This window comes from Elephantulus edwardii, unplaced genomic scaffold (genome assembly GCF_000299155.1).
Source record: "Elephantulus edwardii isolate Elephantulus edwardi_28Jun2011 unplaced genomic scaffold, EleEdw1.0 scaffold00064, whole genome shotgun sequence".
NCBI lineage: Eukaryota > Metazoa > Chordata > Mammalia > Macroscelidea > Macroscelididae > Elephantulus > Elephantulus edwardii.
In genome coordinates this window covers 7,132,790-7,156,777 of record NW_006399814.1, presented here as the reverse complement: position 1 = coordinate 7,156,777, position 23,988 = coordinate 7,132,790, and the positions used below count along the sequence as shown (strand labels likewise).

Below are 23,988 nucleotides of genomic sequence, written 5' to 3'. Positions count from 1 at the left end.
GCGGCCCTCCTCCATGCTCATCCCACACTCAGACTATAGACCTCCTCCACACTCAGCCCTGCACAGCCCGCGGCCCTTCTTCACGCTCAGCCCCACAAAGCCCACGGCCCTCCTCCACCCTCAGCCCTGCACAGCCCGCGGCCCTCCTCCATGCTCATCCCACACTCAGACTCCTCCATGCTCCACACTCAGATTGTAGACATCCTCCATGCTCAGCCCTGGCACAGCCTGAGGCCCTCCTTCACACTCAACCTGATACAGCCTGCAGTCTTCCTCCACACTCAGTCCTGCACAGCCCATGGCCCTCCTTCACCTCAGCTGATACACAGCTCACACACAGCCCGCAGACTTCCTCCACGCCCAGCCCACGCTCAAACTGTAGTCCTTCTCCACGCTCAGTCCCCATAGCCCACGGACTTCCTCCACGTTCAGTCTTGCATAGCCCGCAGCCCCCCTCCACACTTAGCACACAGAGCCCACTCCCAGACCCTGCTGCCAAGGGGGAGGCCTTCGGCAGGGGCCAGCCCTCCATACGGTGCAGGATAATGCAGGGCCCAGCGGCAGCCCGCAAACCCTTACCTACTCGGAGCTCCTGCCCGAAGACGGTCCTCTCACCCAGGGCGGAGCAGTTCCAGCGGGCAAAGCGGAACTGGTGCTGGCACTCATTGATGCCCATCTGCGCCCCCTCCCCGACCACGATGATGGCGTCCGGCCGGCTCTGGCAGATGGCGCGCTGCCGTGGGGCCAAGCCAGGGATCTTGTTGCAGATAATGTTGGCCCCCAGGGCCACCACGGAGGACAGTGCTCTGTGGATGAGAGAGGGGACACAGGTGAGATGGTGGTCTGCCCTGTCTCCACCCATCCAGGAAATCCACCCTGTGGGGCTCGTGCTCAGTCACACACGCCCCATCCTCAGAATCAAGCCAGGTTTCACCAGACTCGGGACTCTGAGGGCGCCAACAGTTTTGAAATCGGTGGCTTGAACCCACCAGGGACTGTGGAAGAAAAGAATCGGGCATTCTGGTTTTTCAAAGATGAGGCAGAAAATGCCCATGGGGCACAGCTCTGCCTGTCAAGGCATGTTGGTCGACTAACAACAACGACAACTTTGTCACACAAACAACAGAGTTGTAAATCTCACAGAATCTCAGACTCCATGAGCTACCGGCCCACAGAGTCACAGAAACCATGAACTTGCTGATGTCGGAGTCAGGTCTGACAAGGTCACAGATCTCACCGGATCCTGAATCCTTCCGACTCACAGATCCTGTGGGGCTAAAGCTCGGGGATCCTAAGTCCCCAGTCACAAACCACGAAGGCTCCAAAGTCCTTCAGGATCCTGGTTCCCATGGGACCCCAGTCCCAGGACCCCGTAACCCCCACAGGATCATAAATCTCAAGTCGCAAGTTCCACCAAAAGCAAGAACCGAGCTGTGGGAGTCCTGGCTTTCATCCACAGCTCCTTCAGGTCAGACAAATCACATCCAGGACTCAGGACCCACACGCAATGCCTCTGGGGCCCCCAGCCACACACCCAGCTCCCACAGTTGAGGCTCCCTCATTCCTGTGGACCTCAGCTCGTCTGAAAAGCTGTGCTCCTCTCCAAGTAATCTATAATACCGGGAGGCACTCTGCTTCTCTGAGCCTCAGTGAGCAAAATCTGTGAAATGGGAGAGTAATGCCAGGGCAGTCAGCTCTGGGTGTTACTTTTCACTCTCGAGGCTGGGGTTTCAAGAGGACACACTCAGACATGAACACCTGCTGAGTTTCATTGCAACATTGCTCCCAGGTCTGCCGAAGCCCCCCCTGACAGTGAAGCCCCCCCCAGGTAGGCACCCACTCATCTCACTCTAAAAAGAAGACACAGTCTTGTCATGTGGTCCACTCCCAGCCAGGGGGACCCCGTGTATCACGGAAAAAGCTGTTTCCCAGGATTGTCACAGGCATTAGCCTTCAAGCAGCTGGCAGCCAGGCCTTTCTTCCACATGCCTCTGGGTGGATTTGAACTGCCAACCCTGAGGTTAGTTGTTGTTGTTGTTATGTGCCGTCGGGTCATTTGTGACTCATAGCGACCCTATGTACAACAGCCCTAAACCGTGTTCTATCCTGTGCCAATCTCATTGCTTCTGACACACCCATCCCGATTACCCCAGTCACTGAATCAATCTACCTCATAGAGGGTCTTCCCCTCCTGTGCTGTCCCTCCCCTCTACCCAGCATGATGTCCCTCTCCAAAGACCTGTCTCTCCTTACAACATGTCCAAAGTATGTCAGACGAAGCCCCAGAATCCTTGCCTCCAAGGAGCAGCCTGGTTTAACCCTCTCCGGGATGAATCTGAGGTTAGTAGTTGAGTGAAAATACAGTGCACCCCCCACCCACCCTACCCCTGAGGACCCTCTACGGGAGGCGTTATCGGAGTGGTGAGCTCACAAAGCAGGTGGTCAGCGAAAGTTCACAATCCAGCAGCCTTTGGTAGCTTCACAGTGTGCCAGCAAAACCTCTCTAGTTCCAGACACCCCAAGGTGACTCAGGCCCCCTTGGCAGTCACTTCCCGCCCCCTCCCCCCGCCTCCCCAGCAGCCACTAATCCGCCGTCTCACGGACTGGCCGATCCCAGATATTCCGTGTCAGTGGAATCCTACAGCGTGGCCCTCAGGGACTGCCTCCCGCACGTCCCCGCTGGTCCCCGGTGTGCACCACGCAGCAGCATTCCTCCACACGCATGGCCGAGCACTCTCCCAGGCGTCACCACCGCGCCTCACAGCGGCAGGGGTTTTTCCACTGTTTGGCTATTGTGGACAACACCGCGAGAAATGCTTGCCAACCAGCGCGTGTGCGAGCGACCGGTTGTCTCTGTCACACCTGTTCCCCGGACGGCCTGCTGGTGCACTGGTCAAACAGTTGGCAGAGAATGGAAATGCAGTGGTTCAATCCACCGGTTGCTTCAGGGGAGAAAGGGCTGTTCGCTTCTGTGGCCTCTGTCCTACCGGGTGCAGACCCCACTGAAGGGCAGAGGGCTTGCTGCTTCTTGCTGTTGTTGGAATCCACCGACTCGCACCAACCCTCAGCTCAGCAGCTCCGTGCCCTGCCTTGGTCGGCCACATCCTCACCATCTGAGATTCACTGTTAAAGTCGTGGTGTCGATCCATCTGGTTGAGGGTCTTCCTCTCTCTCTCCGACCCTCCACTTTCCCCAGGAAGATGTCTGTGGGCATACTTGGGAAGGGGGCTTTGGGGCCATGGGGTCACTATCACTAAAGGCCTCAGACTGTCACTGTGGATCCATCAGCTGTCGGGTCTTAAGCCCCCAGAGGCAGGGGCAGCGGACTGGAAGGACCACAGCCACAGCTGACCTGGAAACAACAAGCTGGGAGCACTGAGTGACAGCAGAACGTGACGTGGGGAGATAGCCAGGGGCACCCCAAAGTCAACACCCCATTGTCAAGAAGCCTGTTCTGTGTTTTTCCAGCCAGCCAGCGCCCCAGCCAGCTGGGAAAATCCCCGTGTGGCCGAGCCCACAGCACGTGCTGCCACTGACACCCAATCCTGGCCCGCCCACCGCCACCCTAATCTGCCGGACCCTCGGGTCTCCCACGGGCACAATGGGCCAGGCCAGGCTGGCCTGCAGGTCGGGCATCTGGGCAGGCGGGGCTGGGAACGGGCTGGAATCTGGGGAATTCAGCCCAAAGTAACCGTAGATGCTTGGAAAACCGGCTGGGGAACTGAGATGGATGGGAAACGGGCTGAACATCCAGCCCGGCGGGCCAGAGCTGCCGAAGGAGCAGCGGCCAGCACGCAGGCCTCCACATCTCCCTGTGGTCACATGCCTGCTGGCAGGGGCCAGACACATGCAGTCTGACCAGAGGGAACCAAGGGGGACCTCTGTGGACACCAGGGCGGGCATGGCAGCAGCCACTTAGGCCCCCTACCTCCAGGCTGTAGCGCAGAGGTCACGGTCAGCACCCAGATGTGACCACCTCACTGGGACACCAGCTACACCCTTTCCCTGTCCAGCAAATGTCACTCCTCTCTCCAGACCCTGTGGAAGCTCCGGAATACTCAAGTCAGGATGGCATCAAGAGGACACCTGCCTGGAGGCCTGGGTGTGTTCTGCTGTCTTCACATGTGACTTCCAGGCCCAGTGTCTGACTGGGCAGGGGTTGCTCCAGGGTGGGCAACACCAAGTCAGAGCCGGACAGGGGCACTGGAGCTGGCCTGGCATGACTGTGGCGTTGATGAGTGAATGAACAAACGAGGAAATGCTCAAGGATTGTGACCACACAAACCCTTACAACTCCCCAACAGGAAGACACACAATCCAATTTAAAAAATAGTCAAAAGACTTGAATAGATATAAGTCTCCAAAGAAAACACACAAATAATCAACAAACACAAGAAAAAAATTGCTGCATGCTTAGTGATGTCCCTGTTAGGCCGCCCTGTGTCGGCCCGGGTGAAATCCCTCCCAGCCCTGCTCCTCCCACACCCTCCGCTGCCCTCAAGCCCACTGCTGTAGTCACCGCTCTCCTTCTCTGGCCCTGTTTTGCCAGCAAGATGTCCTTCTCCCAGGCCTGTCCATCGTGATGACATGCCCTGACCACGTGAAAGGCCTCTCTTCTAGGAACGCTCTGGGTCCTCTCCTTACAAGACAGATTGATTTGTTCTTTGGCAAGTCCATGGGATGTCCAGCATTCTCCATCGACTCCACAATTCCAGGCATCAATTTCTTTATCCATTGTTCAGCTCTGTGATGTTAGGCGCCGTTGAGTACGACTCACAGTGAGCCTGTCAACAACAGACCTGACCCCTGTCCTGTCCTGGGCTGACCTCACAATCTCTGACACCCTCAAGCCCATTGCTGCAGGCCCTGTGTCCGTCTGTCTCATTTAAAGTCTTCCTCTCCTTCGCAGACCCTACACTTTTCCAAGTATGATATTGTTTCCCAAGGAACAGCCTTTCCTAACAACATGCCCAAAGTATGTGAGGTAAAGCTTTATCATCTTTGCCTCCAAGGAACACTCTGGCCTTTTTTATAGCACCACATTTCTTGGCATCTTAGATATGCACATAGGAAGCAATTGAAAATACCATGGCAAGAGTCAGATGCACCATACTCTTTAAAGTAACATCCTTGCTCATTAGCACTTTAAAGAGGTCTCGGCTCAGATTTGCCCAATCTGATGTGTCGTTTGTACTCTCGACTGGCTGTCAAGAATAGGCACTGAGTGATCATCAAAATTCACTGCCGTTTAATTCACCCAGAGCCCTGGCTTACGACTCACAGCAGCATTGTCACTGCAGGCCACCTTTCAATGCACTCACTGGAGGGGCTACTGTCCTCTTCATGTCGGCCAGCACTTCCACATTGCCTCTGTTATCCTTACTCTTCTTACGATCCTAGAATTGGCCATAACCCCTATCAGGCATCTGTCCTGACAGTCAGGTCATCTCTCCATGACAACATTCAGTGACCTCTGATCCACCCAGCCCATACAGCACCCCCAGTCCATGACCACCACCAGGAGCCTTGTCGCCCACCGTGGGGTCGAGTCACATGATTCCACTAAGACCCTAACCACATGCCAACGATGATGAGACTCTACGAGAAGGAACACTTTGAGGCCCTCACACCCCAAAATCGTGCAGAAAGCCCTATACACGGATAATCCGATTTATGTTACAGGTTTTTTCCTTTGCAAGTTTCTTCTGAGCCTTTAGCATTCAAGCTTAGCACAACCCCAGAACCAGAGGGTGTTGACCCCCAGGAGGCAGACCCCTACTCAACTCACAGTGACCCTCCATTGTTTCTAAGGCTGTAAATCTTTCTGAGAGGAAACTGCCTGTCTTCATCCTTCAGAGCGGCTGGTGGAATAGAACTGCTCACCTTCTAGTTACTGAACCAACATGTAATGCTCTATGTGCCACCAGAGCTTCCTGTTGTGGTTGTTATGTGCCGTCGAGTCGTTTGCGACTCATAGCGACCCTATGTACAACAGCCCTAAACTCTGCTCTATCCTGTGCCAATCGCACTGTCTCTGACACTCCCATCCCGATTACCCCAGTCACTGAATCAATCCACCTCATAGAGCTCTCTAGGGAGATAAAAATCCAAACCACAGTGAGAGACTACGTCACATTTGAGTTAGTTAGATGTGGTTAACTCCATTGAAACTCGTAGCGACCCTATTAACAAAGATCAGACACCATTAAAAAAAGGCAAGGAGATAAAATAAGCATCAGTGAGGATGTGGAAAAATTGGAATCTTTGCCCAATACCAGTAAGAATGCTAAAATGGCCAGGTGCTGTGGAAAAGTTTGGTGATTTCCCCCAAAAAATGTTAAATGATAATTACCATATGACCCAGCAACCCTATTCCTAGGTATATATCCCCAAGAATTAAAAACAGGTGTTCAGCCAAAACCCGACACCAGGGATCAGTGGGGCACACTCCCTGTAGCAGAGGTGGAAACAACCCGAGTGTCCAGGAGCGGAGGCTGGGCAAGCCCAGTGGGGTCCACCACGCCTTGAAGTATTACAGAGCTGTCAAAAGGAGGCCTCTGCAGTCTGTGCCCCTCGCTCAGCGCTCCTTCCTCCCAGGCTCACACACAGCTCCGCGTCCCCACACAGGACAGTCCACTCCAACGTCCTGTCACACCCAGGTGTGCACGGGCTTGTAGGCACAAATGGTGTGTACCCATGGCCCCCCGTCTGCCAAGTGGCCAGAGTACACACACCCACTGACGAGGTAGATTACTGCCGCCACTGGCTTGGGGACAGGGAGGAGAGAGGTGCTCATGGGAACTGGATTAAGTAGGGGAGTCCATATGAGGAATGGAAACTAGGTATTGGGGGTAATTACACAACGCTCTGAACGTGCTAACTGCTCATTAACGTTAAAGTGGCACATTGGGTGCTGTGCGCGTGTTTCCACACTCTAAATGAACAAAGGAATCACTTGTATGAACAGGGCATGCACACCCTGGCCCGCATGGTGGATCCAGGGTGGAGAAAGGCTGTTCATAACTTCTGCTATAACTCACATGGATGTTGAAGTGGGGTGAAGGGGCTGGAAGAGCTGGGGGGGACTGTGGAAGTTAACCCCTCAGGGTCAATAAGCTGGGTTTTGTGTCAAACCCACAGCCACAGAGCTGCTTGCGGGGAGCCTCCATAAAGGTTCCCAAGGACAAATCTTTACCAGAAGAAACTACTTCCTCTGTCTTCCTTGGGGCAGGTGGTGGATTAGAACTGCTGACCTTCCAGGCAGCAGCCCAGCACATCATGGCTATGCCTCCAGTGCTCCTGCTTTGTGCCAGCAACCTGCATAACCAGCTCTGGTGGACAGCTCAGAGGTCATCTCACAGCTGCCCCCCAACGGGGGACCTCCTGTGATTATGCTGCTGCTGTCTCTGTCCAGCAGGCCAGTCGGGCACCGTGCCTGCCGTGCTCACCCTATGCCTGCCCTCTAAGCCCCTTGTACAGAGCAGGCAGCATGGCCCTGAGAGAAGAGAGGGCCTGCCCAGGGTAACGGCCAGCGGGAAGGGTCGGGCTTCACAGGGTTTGAGGACCACGTCCACCCCCTGTTCTTGACATGACCCAGGTCCTTCCCTTGCCCTGAGCCCCTACTCATCACTCCTTCCTCTGGATTCTCAGACAGCTCCATGTTCCCATGGACATGGGACTGTCCACTCTGACATCCCCCCCGAGCCAGGCCATGCCCAAAGTCAGGACTGCACGTACATTGGCCCCCATCAGGGAACTTTCCCCAGAGGGAGGAGCAGGGTGTTCCAATGCAAGAGGAGATGCTGGACACAGGATCGGGCAGGGTCCAGTGTGTGCACAGCAGGCCGCCTGCCTGGCTCTCAGCCCACAGTGGAAAGCTGTCTGTGGCCGCCTGCTGACCACGGCCCTCGTCCCCAGGGACTCAAAGGCCAGCAGGGGGCCCAGTCAGAGACATCTCCCTTCATTCAGAGAGAAGAACCAAGTCCAGCCCACCACGGTCCCTGGCCTCCCAGGATCTCTGTCCATCAAGGCTACAGGCATTTGGGCCCAATATCACCCCAGCAACAGTGAGCACGTGTGTCCACCAGCACATCCACTGGGACACAGACCAGGACAGCCAGAGACAGCAGAACAGGCGAGGGGACTGCCACCATGGGGAAGGGACAGGCTACTTGACACCAGATACAGGTGTCAGGGCCACGGGGACATTGGGAGTGAAGACGGCTGTGAGAGGGCTCTGAGAGCCCCTCGGGATGGAGGACAAGTCGAGACTTTCTGTTTGAAAAGCCGGACGGAATGGTGGTGTCGCTGTGGCTTCTTCCAGCAGTGACAGAGCCCCTCACAGACCCAGATCCTGGAGTCTCTGGACTCTGTCCATTAGCCCTGACACAGTGACCACGAGGTGGCCAAGTATCACCAGTGCCACAGGGGCCAGGCGCCTCCCCCCAACAGCAAGACTCTCCAAATCACACTTTCCACCCATGTTTGACCCCGCAAACCTCAGCCTGGGGTGCAAGGTCCACCCGGCGGTGAGACCTGCTCGTCCAACTCACTCTGTCCACCTCTATGCCCCTCAGTGGACTGCACCGAGGAGCCCCCACCTCAGGGCCCTTCCACAAGAGGAAACGACAGAATCCAAAACCTTCTGGAATTGGAGCCCACCTCGACTTCCCTGGCCTCAGGAGCTGGCATTGAGGACAGTGGGGACCCCCTCTCCTCATCTCCTTGAGGCAGGGACACCCCCATCCCAGACGGTAAGCCTCATCCTGGGGAAGCTCAGACAGTGGGAAACGGCCTCCCTTGAACTGCCCACACCACATCCCAGGTCAGCAGGGCCGCTTGGTGACCCCGGCAGACCCCCAGCCCACACTCATGACATTCTCAGCCAGCTGCCCCGCCCTCCAGGCCAGAGAGACCACCAGGCACCACGGTTTTAAAAAACTGAGTTCTCTTGGACTCCACCACTTGCTAGTATTTGCTGTAGGGGGTGGCCTGAGGTGACTGTAGTTAGGTGAACCGACACAAAATACAGTGGCAATTTAGCAAAACAAGGGGGAAAGGTTTATTAAGGTGTAGCTGGCGTAAGGTGGGAGGTGCGGAGGAGTGAGTGAAAAGAAGGAAGAAGCAAGAGAGGCAAGGACCCCTGGAAAGACGGGGTGAAAAAAGACATCACGGTGTACCCACACCTGCAGCAGGAACGGAGAGCCAGAAAGGAAGCCCAGGGCGGGGGTGGGGGGACCTTGCCTCTATTCACTCCCAACCGTAGCCCACTAGTCCAGCCCCACCTGGGGACTTGTGCCGCTGGGGAGGGGGCTCTTTCCTGGTGTAGCCACCTCTCAGTTCTTGCCACACTGTCGCATTGGTGCAAGTGTAAGAAGTTCCTTCCTGTTTCCTGGGAGACTCCAGCCCTCCCCTGTGAGAGTCAGAGACCAAGTAGCAATTGTAGCCCTAACTCTCTCCTCCTCTTTCCCCAAGCAGCGCTCTGCCCTCCTGACCCCTTTCCTGACACACTGCCCAATCTTGAGACTGTCCTCAAGGCCAAGCTGAGACCCTCTCAGGTCCCTGGAGCCCCAAGTCTGGACTTGACCCCTTAGATCTTCCTTAACACCCACAGATCACAATGCAGAGCCCCAGCTTTGCTTTGTCTGGCACTCCGCTAGACCCTAGGAAAATGGGTTGGCTGGGGTAGGATTTCCCCAGCATGCTCCAGCTCAGGCCCAGGGACACCCAGCACCCTGGGAGGTGAGGACAGGCCGGCCAGCACCAGGCCAGCACCACGGAGCTCAGATCCCAGCCCTGGGGCTGCCCTAGCCTGCCGGCCAGCTGCCTACACTCCTTGCCTGGGGCACTCTGTAATTCTTCTCTCTCAATTGCCCTCCGGCAAAATATTTGAAGAATGTTCTAATTATCAGCAGTCGGGCTGGGAGGCAGGCCTGGGTCCACTTGTCCAGGAAGAAACTCTGTGGATAGCCCAAAGGCCAATACCTAGCTGACACCCACCCAGGGCCGAGGTCCCCTAGCATCCTACAAAGGTTGTGCCTGGAACTTTGAGGCCACAGATGGACCTGAAGGGGCTTCTCTCTGGCTTTGGAGCCAAGAAGGGCCTGGAGGGCACAGTGGGGTCCAGGGGCCAGTGCCCTCAGTGTTCCTGCCCATCAGATTGGAGAATGCTTTTCCCACCCCCCTCGAGTCACCATGAGTTCAGGTTACTCACAGCCTCATGCCCAACACGGAGCTCTGCTGTCCACCCCAAAGTGCCAGCTGCCCCCTTTACATGCCCCAGAGTTCACACTCAGAGTCTGGCCCACAGAGTCCTAAGGCCCCGGATGTGGACTGGAAGGGAATGGGGTGGAGAGAAAGGTCAGGACTGGAGGCAGCCAATACCAGGGCATCCCTCTGACCCTCCAGGTCTCAGATGTTCCCAGGCCGGTGGGCAGCGCCCCAAGCTATCCTAGCCTCAGTCTCCTCATCTGAAATGAACACTGGGCACACTTGGCCTTCCTGTGGCAAACAGCCACCCTCCCTCTGTTTACCTGGGCAGGAAGCACCTGGATCCAGGTGGGATCTTGGGGGTGGGATGTGAGCAGAGGCAGGCCCATCAGAGACCACCCCAGCCATCACATCCACCCCTCAGGCGCCCTGATACAGACCCCCGTGAGCTGGCCCCATCCAGTCCCACACTAGGAATTGGGCAGCCGCACTGTACAGACGAGGAAACTGAGGCCAAGGGGGGCTGAGCAGCCCCTGGTCCCAACTGAGAGGCCCGGAGGGCCCGTGTGGCTGGGAAGGAGCCTGTGGGTAGGGGTCGATGCCCAGGAGGAGCCCAGGGAGGGCCCAGACCATCCCCAGGAGCAGCCTCTCTCCACTCCCCGTCCAGGGACTCCTCCCTCCCCGATGCTGTCTCATCTCCTTCCCCATCTCCCTTCTTCCCCTCCCCTTCCTCCCCACCAGCCAAGCTCTGGCCTTATTTCCCACCTGCGTGGTGGGAGGAGCCAGGTGCTGTGTTTGAATTCTGCTTGGCTCTGTACTGCCCCATCTGTTTGGGGGATGACAGCCCCTCCTGGCTGGCAGCCCTCCACCACAGGTCCCCAGCTCGCTCTTTCCAGCTCGCTGCTCTGTGCACCCGGCTGCCTGCTGTGTTCCCCGTGTTCCCTGGAGAGAGCAGAGCGTCCACTTGCTCCCGCGCCCTGTGGCCGCCTCCCACCCTCTCCACATAGTTGGCATTCCTGCCTGGCATCCGGGGACCCCACCCTGGAGGGAAGGCCAGCAGTGGGGTGGGAGCCCCAAGCAGGGCAGGGCCGCAGGTGGGCAAAGGCAGCCAGAGATACTCCAAACCCCTACTGCTACAGGGTGCTCACAGCAGAGGAGGACACCCACATCTGTGAAATCACAGCCACCGTGACCCCAAAACCTCAGGATGCTGACCTTTGACCCCTAGCAATGTGCAGAGCTCTGCCTACATTCATCCTCAAAGGTCAGCTCTACCTCCTTCAGGGACCGGACCCCTATGATGGGCTGACTGGGACCCAACCCCCACAGTTGCTGACCAGTACCTGTCCCCCACAGTGGCCTGACCAGGACCCATCTCCACGGTGGCCTGACTGAGACCCGGGCCCCACAGCTGCCTAACTGAGACCCCTCCCACAAAGTGGTCTGACTGAGACCCATTCCCTACAGTGGCCTGATCAGGACCTGTCCCCCACAGCTGCCTAACTGAGACCCTTCCCTCACAATGGAGTGACTGAGATTCATCCCCCACAGTGGCCTGACCAGGACCTGTCCCCTATGCGGTTTGACAGGGACCCATCCGTGGACAGCAGTCTGGCCCGCAAGGTGTTGGCTCCTCCAGGAAGCTCACCCTAGTTCTGTCCTCTGCTCTCCCTTCTCCCTCTCCCATCCATGTGGAGCTCTGAGGGGGGAGCTGAGGACCTGCAGCACCTAGAGAACCTTCCTACAGCACTCACCTGCAGCACTTACAGCACCCACCTGCAGCACTTACAGCACCCACCTGGCAGCACTTACAGCACCCACCTGCAGCACTTACAGTACCCACCTGCAGCACTTACAGCACTCACCTGGCAGCACTTACAGCACCCACCTGCAGCACTTACAGCAGTTACAGCACTCACCTGCAGCACTTACAGCATTTACAGCACTCACCTGCAGCACTCACCTGCAGCATCCACCTGCAGCACCCATCTGGCCAGGCTGTGATTACACTTCAGGGACCCTCATCCTCATGCTGGACAGCTCCAGGCTGCCCCGGGCACTGTATCATCACTTCCCTCAGGACACTGTTCCCAGTGACAATTGGAGCCAGCCACATGGAGACCCGGCCTTGGCCTCAGCCCAGCACCCCAGAACTGTGTGATGTGGAGGTGTCCGGTAGACCTGGAGGAGGCAGGCTTGCCAAATGTGAGACCTCAGGACAGAGGACTGACGGACAGATGGGGCGGACAGAGCTAGGAGGCAGCGTCCAGCAAGTCCCAGGCCCTCAGCCAAGCAGGGCGCCTGGGCTTCTGGTACTGGACCTCAATCTCCCTGGCCATTCTGGATGGGTCTACAGGATGAACCCTGTTACACAGATGGCAGCATGTGTGCTGACCCTGGCTGAAGCCCCATGCCACCAGTCCCGAGGGCTCCTGCTAGGAAAAGCGGGTCTGGGCCTCAGAGCGGGCACCCCGGCCAGGGAGCAGCCCTATTCTGCCTGCTACCCACTGGCCCTGCTCTCAAAGCTCGTGCCCCTTCCAACCAGCACTGTCTCCTGAGCACAGGCACCCCACTGCACGTCCCTGCAACCTTGCCTTTTAAAATCCTTTATCATGGAATATAACCTAACATTTGCCATTTTTACATGCACCGTTTGGTGACCTTAATGACAGTAACCATGACTTGCCCCCATTTAAGCCTTCCAAATATGCTTCTAAACTTTAGCAATAAAGAGTTAGCGGGGGTGGGACTGGTTCACCCCCGCCCCCAGCCCACCATCGGGCCAGGCTCGACTCAGCTGACCCTCCATCTCCATTCTGAGGCTAGAAACCTTTCCTGGAGGATACTGACCGCCTTTCTCCCTCACAGCAGCTGCTGGATTTGAACCATTGACCTATCCAGCTAGTAGCTCAAAGGGTGGCACACTCTGCCACCAGGGATCCTGGGGGTGGATGGACCTTCCCAAATGTCCACCTGGCTTCCCCCCATAATCCTTTTGTTTTGGGGGTAAAAATGCACATACACAAATGTTCATTGATTCAATGATTCTTGAAAAATTAGATAACACTGATTACATTCTTCTTTTATATGACCATTCTCATGACCCCTTCCCAGATTACTCCACCAGCACTGATTCACACTCAGGTCCCCCACGGCCTCCGGAAGCAGAACCCCCCTCTTTTCCTCCTCTAAGGTTAACCACTTCTTGTCCTCAGTTTCCAGATACTTGCTGATGTAGAAGGGAGATGGGATAGGATTTGTCCTCTGGGGCTGCTTTGGCTGTGCCCTGTAGTGTTGAGCTCCATCAAGCAGTAACTGGCTAGCATGCAACAGACTCCATTTCTCTTCACCATCAAGCAAAATTCTACCTGACTTCTAGAGACACCCACAGCCCCAGCCTGCTCCCTCCAAGAACTTCTGACCCCCACAGCCCTCCAGCCTCTCTCTCCCCACCTGCCTTACCTTGAATGCCTCCAGGGATGGGGTGTTCACCTTGTCCCTGGTTTCTGGCTGTGGTCTATGGAAAGCCCCCTTGACAAAGTCTTCAGAATCTTCCCCTGAGGCTCGAAAGATCAGAACCACCCTCCTTTCCTCCCTCCAGCCCCAAGCTGGGGTTCATATCATGGTGAAACTTGGGGAGACACATGCCTAATTTCTGGTGGTGAGTGGGGTCCCCTGCAGCCCTCTCCCCCTCTGAAGGCCTCCCTCTGCTACTCACCCCTCTTCACTGCTTCCTGCCTCATCATCCCCTAACCAGAGGTCTTCACTAAGGAGGACAGAGAGGCACTTCTGGTGTAATAGTTCATCTACATACCCTCCTCCTAGAACTTGCTCTCTTTGGGAGGAGCTCAGAAACAAAACTGTGGTGGGTACTCTCTGGGGCACCCTCACCCTGCTGCAGCTCCCTCATGTTCACGGCTCAGGGCAGAGGCTAGATGACAATGAAATGACATGAAATGAAGGCCTGTGAGGCCACGACATCAACTCCCCACACTCCCAGGGCAGCAGCCGGGTCATGTGCACCACCTGGTCAGCCTGCTGGCCCACCAGGCAGATCCTCCCTAAGTGCTGGCCCACTGGCTTCTCCCCCAAAGTCCTCACAACGGGCAGCTGGCTCAAAGCTTCTGTTTGCGAGGTCCATTGTGGGCATGGGGACAGCAGAGCAGAGCTGAATCACCACACACTTGTTATCCAGTGCTCCCTCCACCACGCACAGGGCTAGAGCAAAGCACCCACTGCATGGGGCCAGCTGCGTCCTCTCGACCCTGCTTCGCAGGCCTGAGGCTCAGGACGGCCGCCCAGGGTATGCCCTACGCCATGCTCCACCCCAGGGCAGGCAGGGGCCGTGGCTGCTCACGGGCTTTCCCCATGGACCCCTCCCTGCAATTGTGCCATGCTTATTATGAGGGGCACTGTCTCCCACCTCATCAGCACCTCGCCAGCGGCCAGGCCTGAGACCTCTGGAACTTGTCCCCTGCCCAGCCCTAGCCACCCTGTGTCAGCCACCATCTGAGGTTAGACCAGCCTCCTCCCCGTCCCTGCCTCCACCTCCCTATCATCAACCCTGTGCCCAGAGGGCTCCTTGAAAGCTCAGAGTGAAGCTGCACCCCTGCCCTGTGCCCATGCCCACTGCCTAGCCCACCCCTGCCTGTTCCCACTCCACCAGGGTCTTCTCACAACTCTAAGCCTCTGCCCTCTCCAGCTTGTTCCTAGAGGACCAGAGGCCACCCCTCTGTATGGCCTGCCTTGGTGCACCCTCCTGGGCACACATAAATAATCATGAGGGAGAGGAGGGTCAGCCTGCCAGGGGGAGGGTCCTCCACCTAGTTACACAGGCACACACATGCACATATGTGTACTCTCACACACATGTACACACACCCACACACGTCCATATGCATGCATACAAACACAGACACACATGTGCACACAAGTCCACATACACACATGGAAACACACACACGCACACAGGTACGTGCACATTCATGCCTGTCTGGTCTTGTAGCATCTCCACAATCGACTGCAAATTGATTGGAGTCATAGAGCTCTCGCTGGCAGACTTTTAGATGTTGATGGCCAGGTCTTTCTTCCTACTCTCGGTGTGGAAGCTCCATGGAACACTGGACCATCAGTCACAGCAAAACACAAACCCGTCCTAATGGGGGGGGGCAGCTGCACAAGAGCTGCATTAACCAGGAGGGACCCAGCTCTTCCACGTGGAGGGGGAGTCTGACATGGAGCTCCCTCTGTGGTGGATGCAGGAGGCAAACGAAGGACTAGGGTTTGCTGGAAGTTGGAAACTTGGACTGGCAAGAAGAGGAGGCAGAATGGACCTCAGAGCCAGTGTGGGCTCAGCCACTCTGTGACAAAGACAATTCCAGTGCTCTGTCTACACATGGCCCCCCACCTGCCATGGCTGGTGGCCCCTCAGCAGCCAGGACCCCAAAGCTGACCATGGTGACGTGCACACAAGCACCTTAGGATGAGGACTCTGTCCAGGGTGAGCTGTGTCCCTGAGGGGACACCAAATTCAGCATCCTCATATAGGGGTTCAGGGGTGGGGAGTCTCTGGAGAAATTTCCATTCTGAGGTCCCGGGATCCCTCAGCACCCTGGCTGTGGGCACTTAGAACACCTTTGGCTGGGAGGACCTGGGGTGGGATCGGCCTTAGAGAGGCGGTCCAGAAAGCGATGGTCAGCCAGGATGAGCCCACCAGCCACGCTGGCTTGGGCTTCTCACACCCCTTCTGCTCACAGGTGCAGCAGGGACCTCTCCACTTTGGGCAGTGTTGGCTCCAGGGTCTGCGGCTGAACACGGCAGTCGGGGGGGGGGGTGCCCAGGTTTAGTGCCCTCCACTTTGAATCTTAAACTTCAGAAGCACAGCTGTGGGTACTTCTGCAGCCCGGGGCGGGGGTGGGAGGAGGAGCTCACTGGGGCTGAGCCTGGGGGCTGGTCAGCAGGTCAGCCTTGGGCACCACAGGCTGCTCTGCACTGAGGCTTCACCTCCCAGGGGGACTGGGGAGCTCCCTGGGCCGGGCTAGGGCAGGGCTGGCCCACCTGGCGCTCGCTCCCAGAGAGCAGCACAGGGTTTGAGAGGGCAGAAGCCCATCGACAGGAGACACTGAGGGAAGGGCACAGCAGTGCACACCTGTGCCCACCCCCACTGCTGGCCAGCTCAAGGGGAGGCCCCCAGCCCCACGCACACCGGAGAAGGACAAACGGGGGTTTTGTCCTTGGCCAGCGGGCGGCCGGCAGCACACAATGACCCTTTCATCAGGCTGAGGAACCCTGGGCCGGGGTTTCATCTGACAAGGGAGGGTGCAGGCCTCCTGTCCCCTTGAGGGGGGGCTGCTGAGCTCTCTCTGATCCTGACGGTCCCAGGGCCCAGAAGAATGGTTGCCTCCCCCCAGCCTTGGCTCCCAGGGGAAAGGCTCAAGAGACCACAAGATGGCCACCTGCGTCCTCTGCACACTGACCCCAAGCTGACTGCAGTGAGGGTCTCTGCATCGAGACTCCCCCTCCACACCCTCAGGGCTGGTCGAGGCAGGTGCAGGTCTTCTAGGGCCCTGCGTTCTCCCAGGGACCATTCCTGCACCCTTTGGGAGGTCCTAAGGCAGGTGAGAGGCTCCTGGACAGGGTGGGTTTGAGGTATAAAGACTGACTTGCTACACCTTCCCACGGTCCCCCAGAGAAGCCTGGGAGGCGTGTGAAAGAGGAAAATGATGAGCGCTAAAAATTACCTCCTTAAATGGTGAACTCCTAGCCTTACCTCAAAACCCCTCCAACAATTGCCCTTATTACCCCAGAAACCTCAGGACTCTCCCCCAGCTGGAACACCACAGGGCAAACTTCCTCTGAGAAGCAGAAGTGGAGCCAGAAAAGGAGCCCAGGAGTCTGTCTGGACGCTGGTGAGCTCAGGGAATGTCCTTTGTCTGGTCTGTCCACTTCAGCAAGATGCTGCCAGGCTGATCCCCTGATGAACACACTTGATAATGCCCCTTCCTGCTGAGCTAGTCAACTCCTACCCATCCTTCAAAACCCCTGTCTGGAGTCACCTCCTCCAAGAAGCCTTTGAAGACACCCTTCTAATATTCACATTCCCTCCTGAGTGAACACAGACTCCAGCCTGACTCAGGGCACCTCGAGCCAGCCTCCTAAGAGCCACGATGGCCCCAGGGACAGACGGAACCAGACATCCAGCCCCAAGCTGAGCACTTCACCTGTACTTCCATTCTGAAGACCCAGCCACCCTGAGATTCCACCTCGCAGAGGAGACCCCTTGGTGACAGGCATCCTGTAGGCCACTCAGCCTTGGGGGAAGGGGGGTTAGTTAGGGCCACTTGTCTTACAAGCTCTTAATCCCCTGGGGACACACCAGAGGGTTGTCTCCCTCCTGCACAGGATCCAGAATATTCTGTTCCCAGAGTGCACTGTGCTTCCCTTAACAATGTCCTCAAGTCTCAGGCACATGCTGGTGACATAGGGAGGCCTGGTCTGTGAATCTGCGCCTAGGTCCCCCCACACTCTGGGTTTTCCAGCCTGAGCACAGCCCCTCCCCTCAGGGTGGCCAGTAAAGGCCTGGGCCAGCAGCTTGTCCTGCCCTCAGAATGGACTCTCTGGAAGTGAGCCTGATTCAGCACCCCCACCCCACCCTGCCCAGGGTCATGTCCACAGTGCTCTGGGTCTGCGGTCAGTACCACCGGCAAAGCCACAGTGGCCGAGCCGGGAAGAGGCCCAGCCTGGAGGGATAGTGGTGTTGCCCCCCTCCAGGTGGTCGGTGAGTAAACGCCTTGTCACCCATGACTCACCCGGCTCCCTGGAGCGGGCGGGCAGCCTGACAAGCTTGTACCGGAAGACCTGGGAGGGGGTCACTGCCAGTGCCACCTCTGACCAACGGGGTCAGGCTGGAAGGGACCTGCCCCAGACAGATGTCCAGCTCAGCCTTGGCTTGAGGCGTTGGCTAGGTCTCCAGGTCCAGCTGACCAGGAGTCCTGACCTTTCCCATTGGGGGCTCTGGCTCAGACAAGAGTGGCCTGAGGCCCAGGTAAAGGGGACATGCTGAGGGGGTCTGGCTGAGCCAGGGCCTTCATGGAGGGCTCAGAGCCCTTCTGGGCCAGCACATCCATCCAACACCATCAGGGGCGAGGTCAAGGCCTGTGCCTGAACCCACGGAGGACGGTGGGCAGGACTGGGATCCAGAGGGCAGCTCCAGGGAAAACAGAAGACCAACTCCAGCATCTGCGCTAAGCAACGGGATGCCGCCTGGAAAGTTCTCTGAGCAGAAAACCCTTCTGCCCACCCTCCCACCAGCCCTGGCATCGCACGATCCCACAAGCTGAGCCCTTACAGGGCTCCTCTTGGACCGGGCCTCCACTAGCCCTGGCACCCACTTTTCACAGTTTCCCAAGAACCTCGGTGCCAGCTGCCCTGACCTAGTGTGGAGAGGGGTCAGAGGCGCCTGAGCAGTGTCTTCTCACCACACACGCCCCACTGCCCACCGTCCCCCCTTTCCACGCTGCCCACCATGCCCACCTGGACTCAGCCCGGATGCCAGGATGCAGGCCCTCCCTCTCCATCCCAGAGCATGTCTACAGTTCACCTCTCCGCTGGGGTAGAGGTCACCACCAGTGCTTTCTACCCCAGGCTATGGGCAGGGGCAGGCCTGGGTAGAGTCAGCCTCCCACTCCCACCCCCACTCCCGCCCAGCCCTGGCTTAGGAGCACTTGGGAAAGCTGCTTCCCGGGAATTTCTGCCAACACAGCTGGCCGTGCACTCTGGAGCCAGCGGGAGGGGCGCAGATGGCAGGCCCAGGCTTGGGGACTCCTTTTTGGAAAAGAAATCTTGGGGTTCACGTTTGATCCTGGCCTCCACCTGCTAGTGAAAGGAGAAAGCAGGGTCCCCTTGCTATCTCCTTCCCTTACTCTGCAGCGCCCCCCGCCCAAGCTCCTACTTCCCCATCCTGAATGCCTCCCACCATCACCAAACCTCAGCCTGCCCCCTCAAATGACTTCTCAAGCAGCGGAACTGTGTGTTCTCTGGCAAAGCTAAGACTGGGGTGTTGGGATTCCTGGGAAGGGTCTGCTCCAGGCCAGGAGCTAGAGTCTAAGGCACCAATTGGTTGACCAGTCTCCTGGGACTCCAGAAGGATTCTCGGACCCGAGGTGGGGTCCTGTTAATGCAGCACCTTCCTCCCCTGTCCTGACGGAGGTTGCTCTGTCCCGGCGGCCCCACCCGGCCCTCTGCCCTGCCCCAGGGCGTCTACTCCCCCACCCGCCCCAGGCGATGCCTCCTCAGCCGGGCTGCCCGCCGGGCCTGGAGCGCTCGCTGCCGCGAGGACCTTGTAATTATGTCCCACAGCCCGGGAAACCGCGAGCCTCGCAGCATCTGGCTGCGGTTGCGAACTTTTGTTTCAAGATGCGCGACTATTTATAGACGGAAAACTGGTAGGATAGTAATTTCCTAGGAGCTCGAGAAGAAATTGGCTGCGTCTCTATTAAAAGGGGGTGGGGGCGCGGCTATTTATTAGGACTGCGGCCGCGCGGGGAGGGGGCGGCGCGCGGAGCGGGAAGCAGGCGGCTGCCCCCTCTGGCCGCTTTAGGCGACCCCGGACGTGGCCCGCGTGTAAAGGAGGGGGAGGGGGAGGGGAAAAGGGAAAAGGGAGGGAGGAGAAGGAAGGGGAGCTGACTCCGTGGTTTAATCAGTAGCATCCAGCTTAAATTCCCCCAAACGGCGGTTCCATAAATCAAACTTCTTTTTAAATCGGAGGCCAGAGCATATGCGTCCCATTAGGAATCGGGCGAAGCCACCGCTGTGCCGACGCGCCCCTCCGCTCCCTGGGCCAGGCCGGGCCCTGCCGGAGCTCCGGCGCACGAGCGCGTCCCTGCTCCCACCCTCTCCGCGCGCTCCCAAGGCTCGAGCACCTGGGCGCACTGCTGCGTACGCACGCTGAGCGCCCCTCGCTGCTCGCTGAGGAGTCCTCCTAGCCCGGGTCAGACCTCCCTGAGCCGTGGGATGACATGAGAAACTGCGGCGACCTCGGTGGGACCACAGGGGCGATTTCTGGCAAGTCCCAGCTTGCACGTGTGTGCCAGTGGGGGCGCGCGGGGAGCGAGCGAGTGGATGTGAGCGCCACGTGAGGGGGTCCCCGCTCCTCCGTGACTCGGCAGGGACGCGTATGGAAGCCCCACGCCGCTGTGCGCTGTATGGACCGCGCGCTCAGGCTGGACCTGATCTCCGCGGTTAGTCAGATAGTCTTGGTCACCTTTGTCCCCAGGCCTGGACAGCTCAGTGCCCCACCGCTTCCCAGGTGCTCGACTTCGGCAGTGAAGGGAGGCGAGGCGACCCAAAGTACCGGGGCTCCCGCGCGCGCTGGGCACCCAGCGCCCCGCCCAGGGGCCTCATTGTCGCGTTTTCTATCCGCCCGGCCTCAGCGCAGGACACCGAGCCCCACCCACCCTTCCGCGCGCCGCCCGCGGCACTCACGGGTAGCTGCCGCTGGACAGGATGAGAAAGATCTGCGGGCAGTAGACGGACAGGAGCGCGCTGCGCGGCGACAGCAGGAACATGGTGGGCCCGCGCGCCTGGCAGGGCTGGAGAGGCCCCGAGAGCAGGGCCTGAGCCAGCTGTGCCAGGGGTCTCCGCGTTCTTGCTTAGGCAGAGCGGCCGCGCGGGAGGCTAGGGGCTGGGATGCGCGGGCTCGGGCGCAAAGGTCGCCCGTACCCCGCCACCAGGGCCGCGCATGGCGCTGGAACCACGGCTGCGCGGGCGCTAGGGCTGGAGTGCAGACTGGGGGCCGGGCTGGGGACAGCGGGCAGTAGAGTCTTCTGTCCGTCGGTCGGTCCAAGCGCGCTCTGTCTCTCTTTCTGGCTCACGTCTCCAAGTCTCCCAAATCGCGCAGCTGCCATTGGATGGGCCACCCCTACATCCGCCTCCTCCGCGGGCGGGTTTTTTAAAGGGGAGGCTGACTGGAGCGCGCCGGGAGCCGCCCCCAGGGCTTGCCCAAACGGCCTCGTCCGGCGCCCCCCCAACCCCACCCCCACCTCAGAGAGCCTCAGAGCGCCAGCGAGTGCACCTGGGGGGGCCCGGCGGGGAAAAGCTGTCGGGGCGCAGACTCCGAGCGCGTCTCCTCGGCTGCGCTCAAGCAACGAGGGCTCCAGGGCTCGCGTGCGCTCGCACGGCCTACGTGTGCCTATGGGAGCGTGGGCGCGTCTGGGAGGGCGCAGGTGTGCACGCGCACATGAGTGAGGGGTGCCTGCACCCCTGGCCTTAGTGGGGCGGACTGCGCTTCTACACACTTATCGCCCTGCACCCAGCTGTGGGTCTCCGCATGATCCTACTATTGTCCCCAAAGAAGCGGCCAGGGGAGAGGCGCAGCGTGGAAATATTCTTCTCCTGTGTTAAAGTCCTCCCACGCCCTGGAGCGCCCTCCTCTCTTTGCTTTCTTTTGAGGGGCTGGCTGAGATGGGCACCGGACCAGCGTAGATCTACCGGGCTGGTGTTCTGAGCAATCCTCTCATCCAATAATTACGTGGCTAATTCAAAGCCCAGGTTCCGGGCCTCTTCTTTGCGTCCAGCCTGGCTGCACAGGGATTGAGTTAGCTGCACGGAGCCAGTGAAGACCCGCAGGGTGCAGGGCGGGGTCTGCTTCAAGACTCATTCCCAGCCCTGTCCTCCCCTTTCACTTCTCCCGTCTGGGGCCCAGGGGGATTTCCGGGGGGCCACAGACACTGGTCAGCTCCTCTCCTCACCCTGACTCAGTCGAGGCAGCTCAGCCCAGAAGGGGCCCTGAGTCAGACGGTGTGACATCTTCTCCCCAACACTGGTTTGCTTTGAAATTGCAGGATATGGTAGGTGCCTGGGCCTGGCCCCACCCTAGGCTCGCAGGGCTGAGTCGTCCAGGCTGGGGCTCCACTTCTGCACGTCACTGGGCTGAGGGGCCTCTGGCGGACATGATGGCTGCGTCTGGTGACGGTTTCCTGGGCGCACTGAGTGGTGGAGCAGAGACCCCGCCCCGGTGGGTTTCCGTAGGTTCTTTTGTTGTTGTTGTTGTTATGTGCCGTCGAGTTGCTTGCGACTCATAGCGACCCTATGTACAACAGCCCTAAACTCTGCTCTGTCCTGTGCCAATCGCACTGTCTCTGACACTCCCATCCCAACTATCCCAGTCACTAAATCAATCCACCTCATAGAGGGCCTTCCTCTCCTGCGCTGTCCCTCCACCCTCCCAAGCATGATGTCCCTCTCCAAGGACCGGTCTCTCCTCACAACATGTCCAAAGTACGTTAGCCGGAATTCCAATTGCTCATATTCTGAGGCCCCGGAATATCCTGTCCAGTCTCCAGGGTCTTCATCGGCTCTGACATTCTGGTCATGAACAATAAGAAAGGCTCTGCCAGCGTGTGTGTGTGTGTGTGTGTGTGTGTGTGTGTGTGTGTGCACGTGCACACGCATGCCCTAGAGTCAATCTTCTTAGCATACATTTGAGGTGGTGCTGGGACTCCCCCACTTTTCAGATGAGGTGCAGGAGCTTGCATGAGGCCACCAGAGACTGGTTGTTTCCAGGCCCTCAAACCTCACTCATTCTTATCCCACTGGCCCCGGCAACGTTACCCCTCTGGTCCTGTCTGGACCCAGCAGCTCCTCTGCCTCCTCTTGTGCTATGTATGAGAGTCGGCTCACAAAGGAGGGTCCCCGTCGCGCCAGTAGAGGGGTCAGGGAGGGCCCTGTGCTGGTGCCCTCACCCTCCCTAGCCAGTTCTTCCCAGGTGGCACTCTGGCCACCCCGGTGGTGGTGGTCTGGGGACTTCAGCCGCTGTTCTGCTCGGAGTGGCCACAGCTGCGGAGCCACTGACTACAGAGGGACCAGAGGCTCCAAGCCTGACCTGCAGGTGATCAGGGAGCCGGGAACCAGCTTCTGAACCCTCGTGTGCGCCACTCCAGCTTCTGCTGAGGGATCCACGGCAGCGCGTCCCCACCTGTGCCCGCCTCTCCCTCTCTTGGGGAGTACAGGTGTGGTTTGAGAGCCCCCCAACCCCACCCTGGACATGTCCCCTAGCGACCCTGTGCTGTTACTAATCCTGGTCTGGCACAGGAGAGGGCATCACGGCAGAGAACAGACTGCCTAGGGTGCTTTTGTGGGGTGCTAATTACTTTTGGGGGTGCGCAGGTATGACAAACAAAAATGGTTACTGTAGAGTATGCTCACCAGCAGCCCCCCCCACGTCCTCAGTGTACGCACGCGCACCGACAACCCCCCCCCCGTAAACAAACACGCAGGGACAGGGCCTCCACACCGACCCACAATAAACCGGGCGGCGGCGACCGCAGACACGCCCGCCTGGGCCTGCAGGGCTGACCGGGCCAGGGGCTGCCGGCCCTACATCTGCAGCCTCTCCTGTGAAATGGGGGAGGGTGGGTGGGTGGCGGGGAGATGGATGCGATGGGTCTCAGGCGCCGGGAGGACGCGTCCGGGCTGATGGCACCTGGCCCTCAGGGCCAGGACGCGGCGGGGCCGCGGGGGCCCACAGTAGATCCCAGCAAGTGCGGAGGGCGCAGGGCTGGTGGTGGGCTGGTGGCGGCTGGACACCCCACGGCCGGCGGTCACATCGCCCCCACCCCACACACACATCGCGAGCGAGGCCGAGACAGACTCTCAGGGAGATCGCGGCTCAACAGGTAAGGACTCGGCTGCGTTCAGGAATGTGGAAATACGACTCGAGCAGCTACTGCCGCGAGCAGCGAGCACGGCCCGCGGGGCGCCCGCCCGTGCGAGGGGGAGCGC

The 23,988-nt window shown here is 58.7% G+C and overlaps 1 protein-coding gene across 1 annotated transcript in view; it reads right to left on the bottom strand.

The window, feature by feature from the left end:
* Positions 1-20,895, bottom strand: part of WNT7B (wingless-type MMTV integration site family, member 7B) — a 45,156-nt gene extending 24,261 nt beyond the window's left edge. Inside the window, exons 1-2 of the mRNA XM_006888030.1 lie at positions 20,692-20,895; positions 580-806 (exon numbers count right to left, since the gene is read on the bottom strand). Of these exons, the coding sequence (XP_006888092.1) occupies positions 580-806; positions 20,692-20,774 (310 nt within the window). The 5' untranslated portion in view covers positions 20,775-20,895. The remainder of the gene's footprint in view (positions 1-579; positions 807-20,691) is intronic.
* Between the last annotated feature and the right edge of the window lie 3,093 nt (positions 20,896-23,988).